Genomic DNA, 13,023 nt, shown 5'->3' on the forward strand with positions numbered 1-13,023 from the left:
ATTATTATCTAGCCTTTAAGGTCCCTTGGAGCGATCCTCTCGGAGTAACATGCATCATTATTGTTCTAATGAAATTGCTATATCATGAATAATCTTTTGAAAAATAATAGTTTTTACATGACCTAATTGTTAGAATTAAAAATAAAAAGTATAAATTTTTTTTTTGTTAAGAAGAAATCTCCTGAAAACGTAAGTGTGATTATGCCATTTTCCAAATTCTTCTTTATTTCTTTTGTAAATGCCAAATATCCAAATTCTTATAAAGATCCAAAAGGACATCTTTTGCGACAAAGATTAAAAACTGAAAATCATGGATTCAAAGTTTATTTTCCTCGTGGGCCACGAAGAGCACGTGAAGGCGAGTGGGGACACCGAGACGCCATCAACTATATCTATAAGAAGAGAAATTAAAGAAAACATAATTTTATGAAACATTAAATCTCATCTCTCTATAGTTTTAAACTAATTATCAAATGAATCGTTATTTTATAAAAAATAAAAATAAAGAATACCAAACCATAAAAAAAAATTATTATTTTATAAAAAATAATACTTTTCTATATTTTTGTGAATTATATTAATATTTTATTTATACAATTTGGTATAAAAATATCACTCTATAGTATGTAATAGCTTGTCCCTATATACTTGAATCTTGTATCAGGATATCCAAACCTGTATTTGGTCACATTCATGACTAGCACTTTATATAGAAACCAACTCTCCCATCACTACGACACCACTAAGCCCTCTCTATCAAGCGATAGACATCAAAGCTTTTCACATTATAAATATCACAAAAAAGACGCGAGTCAAGTGAGATAATTGGTCCCCTTTAAGTACACTTTTTTAAACTCTTAGATAAATACTAACTTAATCGTCGGACCGAAGCACTGCACATAAGATACTTCACTTGATTTTTATTTTGCAGGTTTCATATAATAACTAGTTCGCTCATTTGTAGCTCAGTAAACAGATATCACTTATAATTTTTAATTAAGTAAAGAATTATAATTTTATAAATATATGTATAAATTTGTGTAACCATTTCTAACAAAATTGCTACTTTAAAAAAAAAAAACCCATGATTTTACAAGAATAAGGCTAAGTTTGTGTTGATCAACGAAAAGTTATTAATTTAATAAAAAAAGAATAAAAATTTTCCTAATCATGAAAGAAAAGATAAGAAGGAATGAAAACAAGAAGGAAATATCAAATCTATAACTACTAGAGATTGTTAAGAAAACTAAAGTTGCGGTGGACATTTGTTGTACGATTGGTTAGAAGTCCCTCCGACTAACCATGTCCTTGTTTGTATTCGCTTATCAACTGTACTATCCCATTTTCTTTGTGAGTTCTTCGGTGTAGACCTGCTCAAGGGCCTCAACCGCGCCTGGAAGCCGATGTAAACTGTCGGTTCATGATTCATTCAGATGTTGAATATTGAATTGGTCTGTATATAGGTTTGGTTTATGGTTAAAGGTCGAAAAGGGCGATTTATATTTTTAGATTCTTTATAATTCCGTTACAGTTTGGTTTCGGTTTGGCTCTAGGTTCACCAAACTTTTTAATTTATTTGTTTTATGTTTTGTATAACATTTATTATAATAAAAATATGTCTTATGAGTATTAAAAATTATGATTTTATCTAGGTGCTATTTAAATTTAAATTTAATTAAAATATGAAATAATATTTTGGTGTATATTTAATTATTTTTATGCAAGTCACAAACAGCCAAATTTGAAATAAGCTTATCTTTTCAGCAAAAAATTAAATATAAGCTTAGAGATTTAATTATATTAAATTAATATCTTTATAAAGCAAAATTGAATAAGGGTGAAATTCATAATCGCCTATTTACCAATTAATAGTGCTACTTTTATGAGAAACTAATAAAGGGTGGTCTAAAATAACTTCTAATCTTCCTATTACAGCCAAAATATTTTTAAATTTTTCATCGTGTACTTTAAGACTCATTTTTAGTCAATAATCCTGATTAAGAAAACTTGCAAGACTACTAAAAGGCTTAATTGCCCGATAAAATAATGTACATAGAACTTGTATTAAATTTAATACAAATTATTTATTTATTTAGCAACCTACTTTAATATTAAATTATTATTAACTAAATGATGTTTTAAATTTAATACTGATAAGTGTACGAATCAAATGATAGTAATAGCAAGTTCACCACGAGATCAATTTCATAATGAATTATAAAACATATATTATAAAGACTAATTATCATATAAAATATTAAAAATAAATCTAAACGCTGTAAGCTAATATTTGAAAATAGTTTTAAAGTTTATAAAAGATATTAAATAAACTAAAAAAAATAAATATGCAGTTATAATTATTAATATAAACTATATGATAATATAACACTTAGTCTAGCTTATACTCAGTAATCTCCTTATTTCTCTTACGTCCAAATTTAATGGATGAGATGGTGATGTATCTTTTTTCTAAATCACTTAAGCTAATAATGCAACCTAGATTTTTTATACCAACATAAGTTAAAATTAAAATAATATTTTTAATACTTTTAACCTAAATATTTTTATAACAAATATTACTATTAAATTGATATGATGGTCAACTAATAATAGTAGATAAAACTAATACATGTATGAACATTCATTAAACTCATAACATATAAGGTTCATACATAAGTAAAGAGTCAAATTAAACACTTAGGGAATAATAGTCTGACATATTTAATCCAATGGTCATTATAATTAAATAGAAAGATATAACATATATAAAATAGAAAATTAAAACTCCCTCGAAATTCAGAAATTCTTTAAGGAATAAAGAAGATTGATCTTCACTCTCTACGTCCTAAAAAAAACTTTTTTGATTCTTGAAAGAATAGTGTAAACACTAATTAAATATCGTAGAAGATCCACTGTAAAAAATTTGCATAGAAAATAATAGTAAATCCCTTCTCTTTGTTTTACTTCTTGTAGAGATTTTTTTTAGAGTCATTCTCTCATTATAACATGGCTATATTTATCTTTTTAATTATTTTAAACAAAATAAATAACTTAAAAAATAACTATCTTTAATTATATTATAACTAATTAATTTTTTCTTTATGGGTCTTGATAAATTCGACTAGGCGTGCGATTTTGATAGTCCACGTGGCTTTATTTCAAGCCTTTTATAATCGCAGTCTAATTAAAATCTATTTATATATTTTTTGCTCATATTTTCCATTTTTAGCTATTATCACTTGAAATTAAATAAAAAGACTAAAATGAGATAAAAAATACATATTTCTACATATTATATATATAAAACATACCAATAAATTAAAAAACAAAAAAGCAACACATACTCCACCCCAATATTTTACTTATATTAGATTGGAATTTAAAAGAAGATTTAGTCATTTATTTCTTAATCTTTCACTTAGTAATAAGTTAAAAACTTCTATATATTGGTTTAATTTATTTTTTTTCTATCATCGAAATTATAATTATATCAGTAAATTTATATTAATAACTTCATCAAAATCAACCAAAATTAGTAAAAAGAGAAGTTTAATACTTCAAAATCAGATTAGTGTAACATCGGTAAATCAAGACGTAAGCTACCATAGAAAAAACTGGATTACTTAAATTAATCCCAAATCTTGAAGCGTGATACTCCTAAACCACAAATTATTAAGTGATGTTTTCTTTTTCTTTGTTTATTTAATTTTTTCTTTATATAAATAAGCCGTGACAAAAATTGCCAGCACTACTTGTCACTAACCAGCAATAACACGAAACACAAAAATCAGAAAAATAAAAATAAAAATGACACAATTGGTAGCCTGACGCTCTGGCATTCATCAGAACCCATTCTCAATTCTTAATCAAATAATAAAACAACCGCGCCAATCTTTCACTTCATTACTTTGTAATCCTTTCTTTTGTATTTTTCTTTTTTGGGTTTTCTTTTTTTTCTCCCAACGAAAAACACACGCCACTCGCCATTCTCCTCCAAACAAAAGCCGTACAAATAATTGAACATACACTTCTATAAATAGAGTTGGCTTGTCAGAATCATTATTAGAATCTAATTTCTCTGTTTTGCCCCCTATACATGACGATTCTTGTGCTGTTCGTTTGTTAATTTCTGTTAGCTTTGATGATTTTTCTTTGGGAGATGGTTGTGATACAAGGAGCTAAGCCTTTGATTTCTGGTTACTTATCGGAATTTGAATCTGGGCCGTCGCGATGGTCCTGGAAACGAGGGTTTTTGAAATCCTCCTTCGGTGATAATGCCGTTAATAATTTGAGGCTCTGTTGTGGCTGTGATTTAAAGAGGTTGAGATCTTCGCCGTTAGTCAAGGCAATGGACGAGTCTGCTATTTCTTCCGGTAGATTTTCAAATACAAGTTGAAACGGCTTTGACTTTTGTTTTCATATACGAGATCTGTTTTGCTTCTTTTTTTTTTTTTTTTCTACAGTCATTTTTAACTTTATAAAAACCAACAGTAACTTTGACAAGTTAAAAGGAACAACTTGACTTTATGGGGTAGATACGTATGGTATACGCAGCAAGGCTCAGCTTCCTATGTGTATACGTGTAGATATGCTGATAGCGTTCATACCGTTCGTGCAATGTGTAAAATTACTAGGCATTTCAGTTGTTCTTCAGTATTGACCATTTCTTTTAAAATTCTTTCTTTTTTATGTTAATTTTGGTCTGGTATACACCTTTCTAGAAATGTTATTACTGGTTCTGTGAGAAGAGATTTCTTCAAACATCTACTTTTTTTTTGAACCTTTGTTTAATTTAATCTGATCTGTATCTGGCAATATTAATCCTGATTGAGCATGAGTATCGAATTTATGATCGATTGGAAGTAGTATATGCTCTTTCTGTTCTTCCTCTTTATTTTTATGCGTATTTATAAGTTCTACTTTTAACCGTTTAACTTAGGGAAAGATCTCCAAATGATGTCTTGCAATGGAAATATTGTGTGGCATAAAAGTCCAGTTGAAAAATGTAATAGGCAGGAGTTACTTCAGCAGCAGGGTTGTGTGATTTGGATCACTGGTCTCAGTGGCTCAGGTTTGTTATATGTTGATTTTGTGAATTTTAATTGGTTTCTGTTATATCATTTCTTGTATGGAAATGATAAATTATTTTGCCGCTGCGGAAGCCCATTGTAATGAATTTGGCACAAATTTATCTAGCTAGTGTTGTTTGATGTTACTTAATTTCAACTTGGTTAATTAATTTGGTCGAACATGTCTAAGTTGGTAGTTGTAGTAGTGTACTTCTAAGCTTTTTTCATCTGCCTCTAATGGGCTGCATGAACAATAAATTGTTGAGTTTCGAATGGAACTACAGAATCTGACTCTAGATTGCCCATAAAATGCTGCTCACAAAGGATATTGTGGTCATGAACTGGCTTGTCAATAGCATACATCTTACTAATTGCTATATTTTAACTTGATGATGTTTGACACCATCCAAGAAAAATATCTGTTGCCTGTAATTGAACCTGTGTCCTATGCTATGAGGTTGCAAGGGATAAATTTACTACATGGATGCTCAGAAGCACCACCACAAAGAAATTTAAGGCGCATTTTTTTATGGTTAGTATGATGGTTTTCTAGAGCAAGCTAAGCATAACATGTATTTTAGAAAGAAGTGCAACCTTCTGAACTTGATGGTACATAATCGTCAGGTATCGGAATATACCTGATGACCATCTACGCCTCTACAGACTGATGAATTTTTGTAATTGTTGAGGAATCAGTCTTTAACTGTAACAAAATAAGAATTGGAATATGCCTGATGACCATCTACGCCTCTACAGACTGATGAATTTTTATAATTGTTGAGGAATCAGTCTTTAACTGTAACAAAATAAGAATCTCATTTGTCTTTGAAAGTTAGGTCAATATGGAACATAGGATTTTAATCCACAGTGTATTCATGTTGAAAAGTTGCACTATTGTCGGTATCATACAGATTTTGTGTTGCAAATTGTGATAAGCTCTTATGGATTCTCATCCTTTCTCATTCTTGATCCTAATTCAGATTTCCCCCTCTATTAAATTGTAACTTCAGGGAAAAGCACTTTGGCATGTGCTCTCAGTCAAGGTTTGCACTCAAAAGGAAAGTTGACCTACATCCTTGATGGTGACAACGTCCGGCATGGTCTAAACCGTGACCTTGGGTTTAAAGCAGAAGATCGGGCAGAAAATATCCGAAGAGTTGGTAAGTGTTGGTTATTGTTCTTCACTTTAGTGATGAACTACTTTCATTGTTCATTTGGGTTCCTGGTATCTTCTTTTATTTTCATTTTGATGATTGAAGATATCTTGTTATTGTGATTTGTAGGGGAGGTAGCAAAGCTTTTTGCTGATGCTGGTGTCATTTGCATTGCTTGTTTAATATCTCCTTACCGGAAGGACCGAGATGCTTGTCGTGCATTATTACCTGATGGAGATTTCATTGAGGTATTTCTTAGTCATTATGGCAAATCAAAATTTGAAATTTAGGGATTCATATTTATAAGAAAATGAATGGTTCTGTTGGTGTCGATAATGCACGATTTTCTTTTTGACAGGTGTTCATGGATGTGCCACTCCAAGTGTGTGAGACAAGGGACCCAAAGGGCCTATACAAGCTTGCTCGAGCTGGAAAGATCAAAGGTACATTTGGATCTCAGATTTTCTCTTTCACTCAGTACTAATGGAATTATCTTGGTGTTTCTTAATCCTCTTCTTTTACGCTATGCTAGAGTTGTTAGTTCCCAGTTTCAGTAAACATGGTCTATTGCAATTGGATTTTGCAGGCTTTACTGGGATTGATGATCCATATGAGCCGCCACTAAATTGTGAGGTGTGTTTGCCTTAATGGGAAATCATGCATGTTAAGTGTTTTGAAATTGCTTGCTTTATCAAATACAAAACTGCCCTGGAGCATATTAGCTGTCATCCCCCAAGTACCTGCTAAGTCAATCACCTATAGAAAGAAATACTGTGGTATGGCTGAGAGATGAAGTGAAATCGTATTATTGTGGAAGTTTCTGATCTTTCCTAGATTTTGGAACCTTTGTTCATCTGCTGTGTGTGTCTATATCTCTTGGGGCCAAGCATCAGCATGAAGTGGACTCTAGACTTTATCCAACTCCGCTCAACTATGAGACAGAGTTTAGACTTTAGACTTTGAGGTTCCTAGAATGGCTATACAGAAATATAGAAATGGTTTCGAAGTTAATTAATTAATCTCTCTTCATTACTCCGTTTCTTTCTGTCCATATTGTCCACCCTTCCCCTACGTTGCACTAGCCGGAGAGCACTTTCTACACAGGGTCTGGGTGAACCCTTTTGTTCTTGATCTTTGGACAACATTGTATGCTGATTGTGACAACAAACCATCAATTGGTGTTTGCAGATAGTACTAGAACAGAAGGGCGATTATTGTGCTTCTCCATGTGATATGGCTGAAACAGTTATAAGTTACTTGGAAGAGAAAGGGTACCTGCGGGCCTAATATGCAAGAACCAAAAAAGGCCCTTTTTTGCTTCTTTGTGAAAGTCTTAAGTTCCTGCTTGCTGAAGCTTATACTCACTGCAACATAAAATGCTGTAAATTTGGGAATTAATTTGTTTCCATGCAGCCAGGAAACTTCTCGTTTCCTGCATCAAGGAAATTTCTCGTTTCCTGCAACCAGTGGTATGTCCTTTCTAGAATAGTATGGGTTTGGTGTATAGCTTGTATGGTGTAGCAATTTGTTTTTATAATTGGAATAAAGTTGTCCAACGCATGCACTGAATGCTTACATTCAAGCAGGCTCGTAGAGCTTGTAAATTTGTGCAACTACTGCAGATGCCTGGATTCTCTTCATTTTACTTTGAAGGTCTTTATACTTTGTAGTACTTTTGTGTGTAGGAGAGGGAAATGTTGTTATGAACAATTGTTAATACATTCGTCTAATTATTATATCCCCCTTCCCAATAGTATTGAATCTTGTTAACATTGAAATTTGTCAAATACAATTATTTTCTCTCTTATTGATAATGGATTTTAATCTTTTTACTTGTCTTTTTTAATCCTCGGTAATTAAATAGTGTTACTAGTGGCCTTGGGAAGCATATGATAATCATCTCAATTCAATTTTCTTTTCGTATAAACCGTTTGACAGGACATTGATTTCTTTGGTTACAATTGCAAGTGAAAAACAAAAGAAACAGATGAACTAATGCAAAGAAAAAAAAAGACTGAATGTTGATTACCGGTAGTAAGCGTAGCATTATTATGTTGTAAGCACCTTTCAAAAGATAACATAGTCCACATGTTGTTCCCTCCCTCCCTCAATTTATCTTCTATCAGGCCCCTCAAAAAGGTCCATAAAAATAGCCATAATTTACACGTTGTCCCTTCCTCAATTTATCTTCTGTCAGGCCCCTTAGAAGGTTCACAAGAATATCCAAAAAGAGACATGCATCAAACATCCCCACTTGTGTTAGGAAATAAATTTATTTTCTTATAGGAAACAATTAACTAAAACTTGAACAGAAATGTATTATAATTGTACTAAGTTCTAACACAGCTTAAAGATTCAGAATGCCATCTTTGCATTCTGTCTACAAGAAACAGAAAAAAGTAATATTTGATTATATACAGTTGTGTAAATCTTGATGATGCATTTCTCCTAGTAAAAGAAACAAAAATGTTTTGATTTTCTAGGATTATATAAGTCAGGTCAGTAAAATCTCATACTGAATGGTAGATCTGCCCAGATTATTGACATAGAAAATACGAATTAATTACAAATGCAGGCTGTTATTTTTCTCATGCTAAGCAGGAACTCATGAACAAAGAAGAAGAAGAAGAAGGAGTGACTAATTAATCCTGCTGCTAGTTGTAGATAAAAATTGCAGAATAGCGAAGAACAGCATCATTAAGAATGAGAAATTAAAGCAAAGCAAGGCCTATTTCTGCTCTTGCATGGTTATTTAAGGACAAGAAGCAGAAAACCAGTGCCATACTCAAGCACACCATAGCAGATCTCACAGTCTGTAAGCTGGCTGCGAAGCGTTGCTCCTGGAAGCCAACAAGAGTAGTAACAAACCCACCAAAGCCATCTACCACCATAGCCAGTAAAAAAGCCATCTTCTTCAACAAAGCAAGAAAAGCTTTGAGCCTGAAATAACCTGAGATTGTTGCAGACAAAGAATCAACTGAAGTCTGAAGGCTATCTCCTTTTTTAGATATCTAATCAGGCAATGTGTCTCCAAGTGGCATGGAAAGACTACATAGCCAAACGGGTGATTATGACTCTTCTTCATTTTTTTGCTCTTTATCCTAAACTTTGTGCAATTTTGTCTATCCGTTATTTCCACGTTACTTCTCATTCTTTTAACCTTTTTTTTTTCTTGAAAAAGAAAAAATCCATTGTCTCACGGTTAGATTGCTTTCATAAGAGAGTAGATAGTCAAATAGGGAAGGAATTTGTTTTTACTATGTGGGTCATTACACCATTGCTGCGGATTCAATAACTAGACTATAAGGAAACCAACCAACTAATAATGCCAAAAAGGAGCCCTGAATTCATTTATCGTCAAGCTAAGTCTCAGGTGTTTAAATCCGAAGGAAAAAAAAAAATATTATATGCAAATAATTTCTACGGAGAGGTTTGGAGCTTATGAAATATTCGATCAAATTGGCATTATCATTGCATAAGCAAAAACATTACAGATTCTCGTTTACAGTAATAGACATTCAAGTGAGTGAATTTAATGCTCGATTAGGTGTTATCATGCAAGAAAACTGCTAATTATTCCGCAGCTTCAGATATTTATGGAAATAGTGTGTAAAATCATATATTTTCACTAATATTATGTTTCCTCAAAATAGAGAAATTGTTCTTTATGTTATGCATTTTTTAGGAACCATAATTTCACCCATTTGCACCGTAGAATATCATCTTTCTACTTTTTTCTCCTTTTGGAAGAGGGAGGAGAGATGTTTCGAAGAAGGGCAACGGGCTAGAAAATGGAGACTATCCCCTATCTTATAAATTCCTCACATCAGCTAATACAAACCCGAAACTTTCAAACTGAAATTACAAGCTTTTTAATGTCAAGTGCAAGCACACCAGGTTCTGTTGGTGAAAATTCAGTTGGCCTCCAACATCCAAAATTGACAATAGGTACACGTTTTGTTCTCCAAACAGCCAGAGCCAACTGGCACAGACTCGGGCCTCCAGCACCCAAAGAGAGAGGTTTAAGACTGTTGCACCCTCTCTTTAATGAGGAGAAACGACCTGGTCTTAAAACCAGCAGCAACACTGACAATTCTTCAGAAAATTACCTTTTTGAAATTCATTCATTCCTTCAGAAATTTAGACTTTTAATGAGTCCAGAATCCAGATTGCTAATCATCTAAAGCAATCAACATATCTGTGACATTTCTAAAATCCATAACTAAAAAATTGTGTCTGCCAACAGGCCTAATACAAGTATTCAGCATCAAATATTTTTTTATAATGTAATCCATACGCAGATATCCAGACTAAATTTCTGTATCTCGTGATTGCTCATTTTGATGGAAGAATTAAGACCATTGGAGGTGTATTTCAGGAAGCAACTGCCCTCAGTCCATGCTGTAAAGCAGAAAATCGGAAGCCCCATGGCATTTGAACATCTGCCTAGACTTGTTGCCTAGTATTTCTATTGAACTGAGCAACAAGAGAACAGGTAACTCATTAGTAAATGAATTAAATAAAAAATCAAGGATGTAACAGCTAGTGAAAACATGGAATTATCTGAATCAATGGAAACGAAAAATCAGAAAGGTAAAGTGAATGAATTGATAAAGCAAGTACTGGAGCTTAAAGAAGAAAAACTATCCAAGTACAAATTGTAAGAGATAACTGTATTGGAGCCTCACAATCACCTGCATTTCCTTGGCAATAGAAGGTAGCCATCTCTCCCCCCTGATTCTTTTCAATTCTGCAACCCTTTCCTCCTCCTCTTTGGCCTTGGCTTTTACTGCTGCTTCTTTGGCTTCCATCCTAGCTAATGCCTTTTGGCTTGCCTCTCTTGCTGATGCAATTATGTCTAGACCATCTACAGCCACAAATCTGGTCCGCAGTCTAAACTGCAAGGTGCCACAAATCCTAAGTACCATATTATCTACCTTAACATTTAAATGGTACAAAGGAAAGACTATAAAGAAAGAAGCATACCTCTTTTAATTTCTCATCAATGTCATATCCAGGAAGGAGTCGTGGTCGCTTTGTGGGCCGTTGAATCTCATCTGGCAGTAAAACATGTAAGCTTCAGTCCTTATATTCGACGTAGCAATTGTGTGCAGAATGCATTACAAAGTTGATTCCAGAAAATGATAACTCTCAAATATAAAACCCCCTTCAATGCCAGCATGAATAAATCAATCTTGCAGTTGGTACATAGCATAATATTTACTACAATAGTTGGCACCCCAATCTGCTGCATAAGAATATTTGTATAGAGAAGCAGCATGTGCTCCAAGTGAGCTGCTGTTTTGCTAGTTATCTAAATTAATTATCTACGGTGTGTATCTACACTAAAGTTTGAATCTATGACTCATGATGGGTGTGATCATTATGCAAAAAAACCACCACTTGTTTTCATTTTCCAGTTCAACTTGGCATAAATAATTCAGGAAACAGATAATTCACCTTATTTGATTGCCATCACCAAATCAATAGGTTGAGTAGTGCAAAATTAGAAATAAAAGATTAGTGGATGACCAACTTAGAGGACTCAGCACATCTCCATCAAAGAAGCACTTAAAGCATTACAAAAACATAAAGAAAGGAGCTCACCAATGTGATCAAATACTATCCCGGCAGGAGAATGTTTAAATAGCCGAACACCACCATCTTCCACGATAGGATTACCGGGGACATCAGCAGGCTCACTCACCATCTCTAATGTTTTTCCTAAGATATCATCCAAAAGTTTTTGTGCCTGCCAATAAGTTCCACTGCTAAATTACAAAGTCAAACAACAAGAAAGAAATTGAAACACTGTAAAAAGATCAGTCTGTTTCAAAAATAAGTCCAGTGTAGCATTTTAGAATAAACCACACTTCTACTATCACCAAAATCATACAAAACCAGAAAAAGAATGATTCTTTGGACAGAAACAATTCGAACCCATGAAGTGAAAAGTGATTGTATTAACACAAAAGAAAGTGAATTTGAAGAAGAGAGAAATGACCTTGAGTTGGTAGTGTTTGAGCTTTTGGGAATTCTGGGTTTGCTCTTCATTATCTCTATTTGAAGTGGAATGAGATGTTGAGCCATTGGACGTTGTGCCAAAATTTTTGGAACCAAAAGTGGTAGTTGCAGCTATTGACTCAATAGCCGCTCTCCAATTTGCATCCGCCTCTTCACTGCTGCTCCCGCTACTGGTTGGACTAGCTCCCATTTTCAGTGCTTAAATCCCCAAAATCGGTGTTTGGGTGCTAAAACCCCAAGCTTCCCAACTCTATGCCGTGTCGTATTTTTGACTTTTGCTAACGATCAATTACTAAAACATCCCTAGACTTTATCTTAATACAAACTTTAGTTGTTGTTTCAAATTGAAAAAATTTATAACCTCAGTTTTTAACAGTGTAAATTATTTTCTTGCTTTTGAACCGGTCTAAGAATATTTAATTTATTTTTTTAACCTAATTTATAAATTAAAATTTTTATATAATTTAAATATAAAAATAAATTAATTTGTAACCTCATATTTTTTTTCTTTTTTATATCAATTTTTTAATTGTTGTTCTTCTTTAAAAAAACTATTACAAAAAGGAAAAACTATTATCTTTTTCTCATTCATTCAATCAAAAAAATGAGACATAAGTAAACATTATTTTCTTGTTTCTTCGTTTCTTTACACTACTCTGGAGAAAGAAAAGTAAAAGTAAATATTAGTTGACCTTAAAATAATAAAAGAGAGGGAGAAGTATAGAGTTATTCTTTAAAGACAAATGATTTTGGATTAAATTGAAACAGTAGGGACT

General features: G+C 32.7%; 2 protein-coding genes across 9 annotated transcripts; one reads left to right on the plus strand and one right to left on the minus strand.

The window, feature by feature from the left end:
• The first annotated feature begins 3,773 nt into the window (after positions 1–3,773).
• Positions 3,774–9,382, plus strand: LOC8283366 (adenylyl-sulfate kinase 3). 7 transcript variants are annotated; one of them, XM_048376771.1, is made up of 7 exons: positions 3,774–4,373; positions 4,940–5,071; positions 6,080–6,229; positions 6,353–6,471; positions 6,582–6,666; positions 6,756–6,856; positions 8,825–9,382. In XM_048376771.1, the coding sequence occupies exons 1-7, from the start codon at positions 4,142–4,144 to the stop codon at positions 8,867–8,869; spliced, it is 864 nt and encodes a 287-aa protein (XP_048232728.1). In that variant the 5' UTR covers positions 3,774–4,141; the 3' UTR covers positions 8,870–9,382. The 7 variants fall into 7 exon arrangements, with proteins under 7 accessions (XP_048232728.1, XP_048232727.1, XP_048232729.1 ...); XM_048376770.1 differs by lacking the exon at positions 8,825–9,382 and adding an exon at positions 7,412–8,037; XM_048376772.1 differs by having other exon boundaries at positions 3,778–4,373; positions 6,810–6,856.
• Positions 9,383–10,316: 934 nt separating this feature from the next.
• Positions 10,317–12,514, minus strand: LOC8283367. 2 transcript variants are annotated; one of them, XM_002525228.4, is made up of 5 exons: positions 12,228–12,514; positions 11,831–11,975; positions 11,210–11,280; positions 10,918–11,121; positions 10,317–10,699 (listed from the first exon to the last, which is right to left on the minus strand). In XM_002525228.4, the coding sequence occupies exons 1-5, from the start codon at positions 12,435–12,437 to the stop codon at positions 10,670–10,672; spliced, it is 660 nt and encodes a 219-aa protein (XP_002525274.2). In that variant the 5' UTR covers positions 12,438–12,514; the 3' UTR covers positions 10,317–10,669. The 2 variants fall into 2 exon arrangements, with proteins under 2 accessions (XP_002525274.2, XP_015578533.1); XM_015723047.2 differs by having other exon boundaries at positions 11,831–11,991; positions 12,228–12,468.
• Positions 12,515–13,023: the final 509 nt, after the last annotated feature.

This window comes from Ricinus communis, chromosome 7, assembly GCF_019578655.1.
Source record: "Ricinus communis isolate WT05 ecotype wild-type chromosome 7, ASM1957865v1, whole genome shotgun sequence".
Taxonomy (NCBI): Eukaryota; Viridiplantae; Streptophyta; class Magnoliopsida; order Malpighiales; family Euphorbiaceae; genus Ricinus; species Ricinus communis.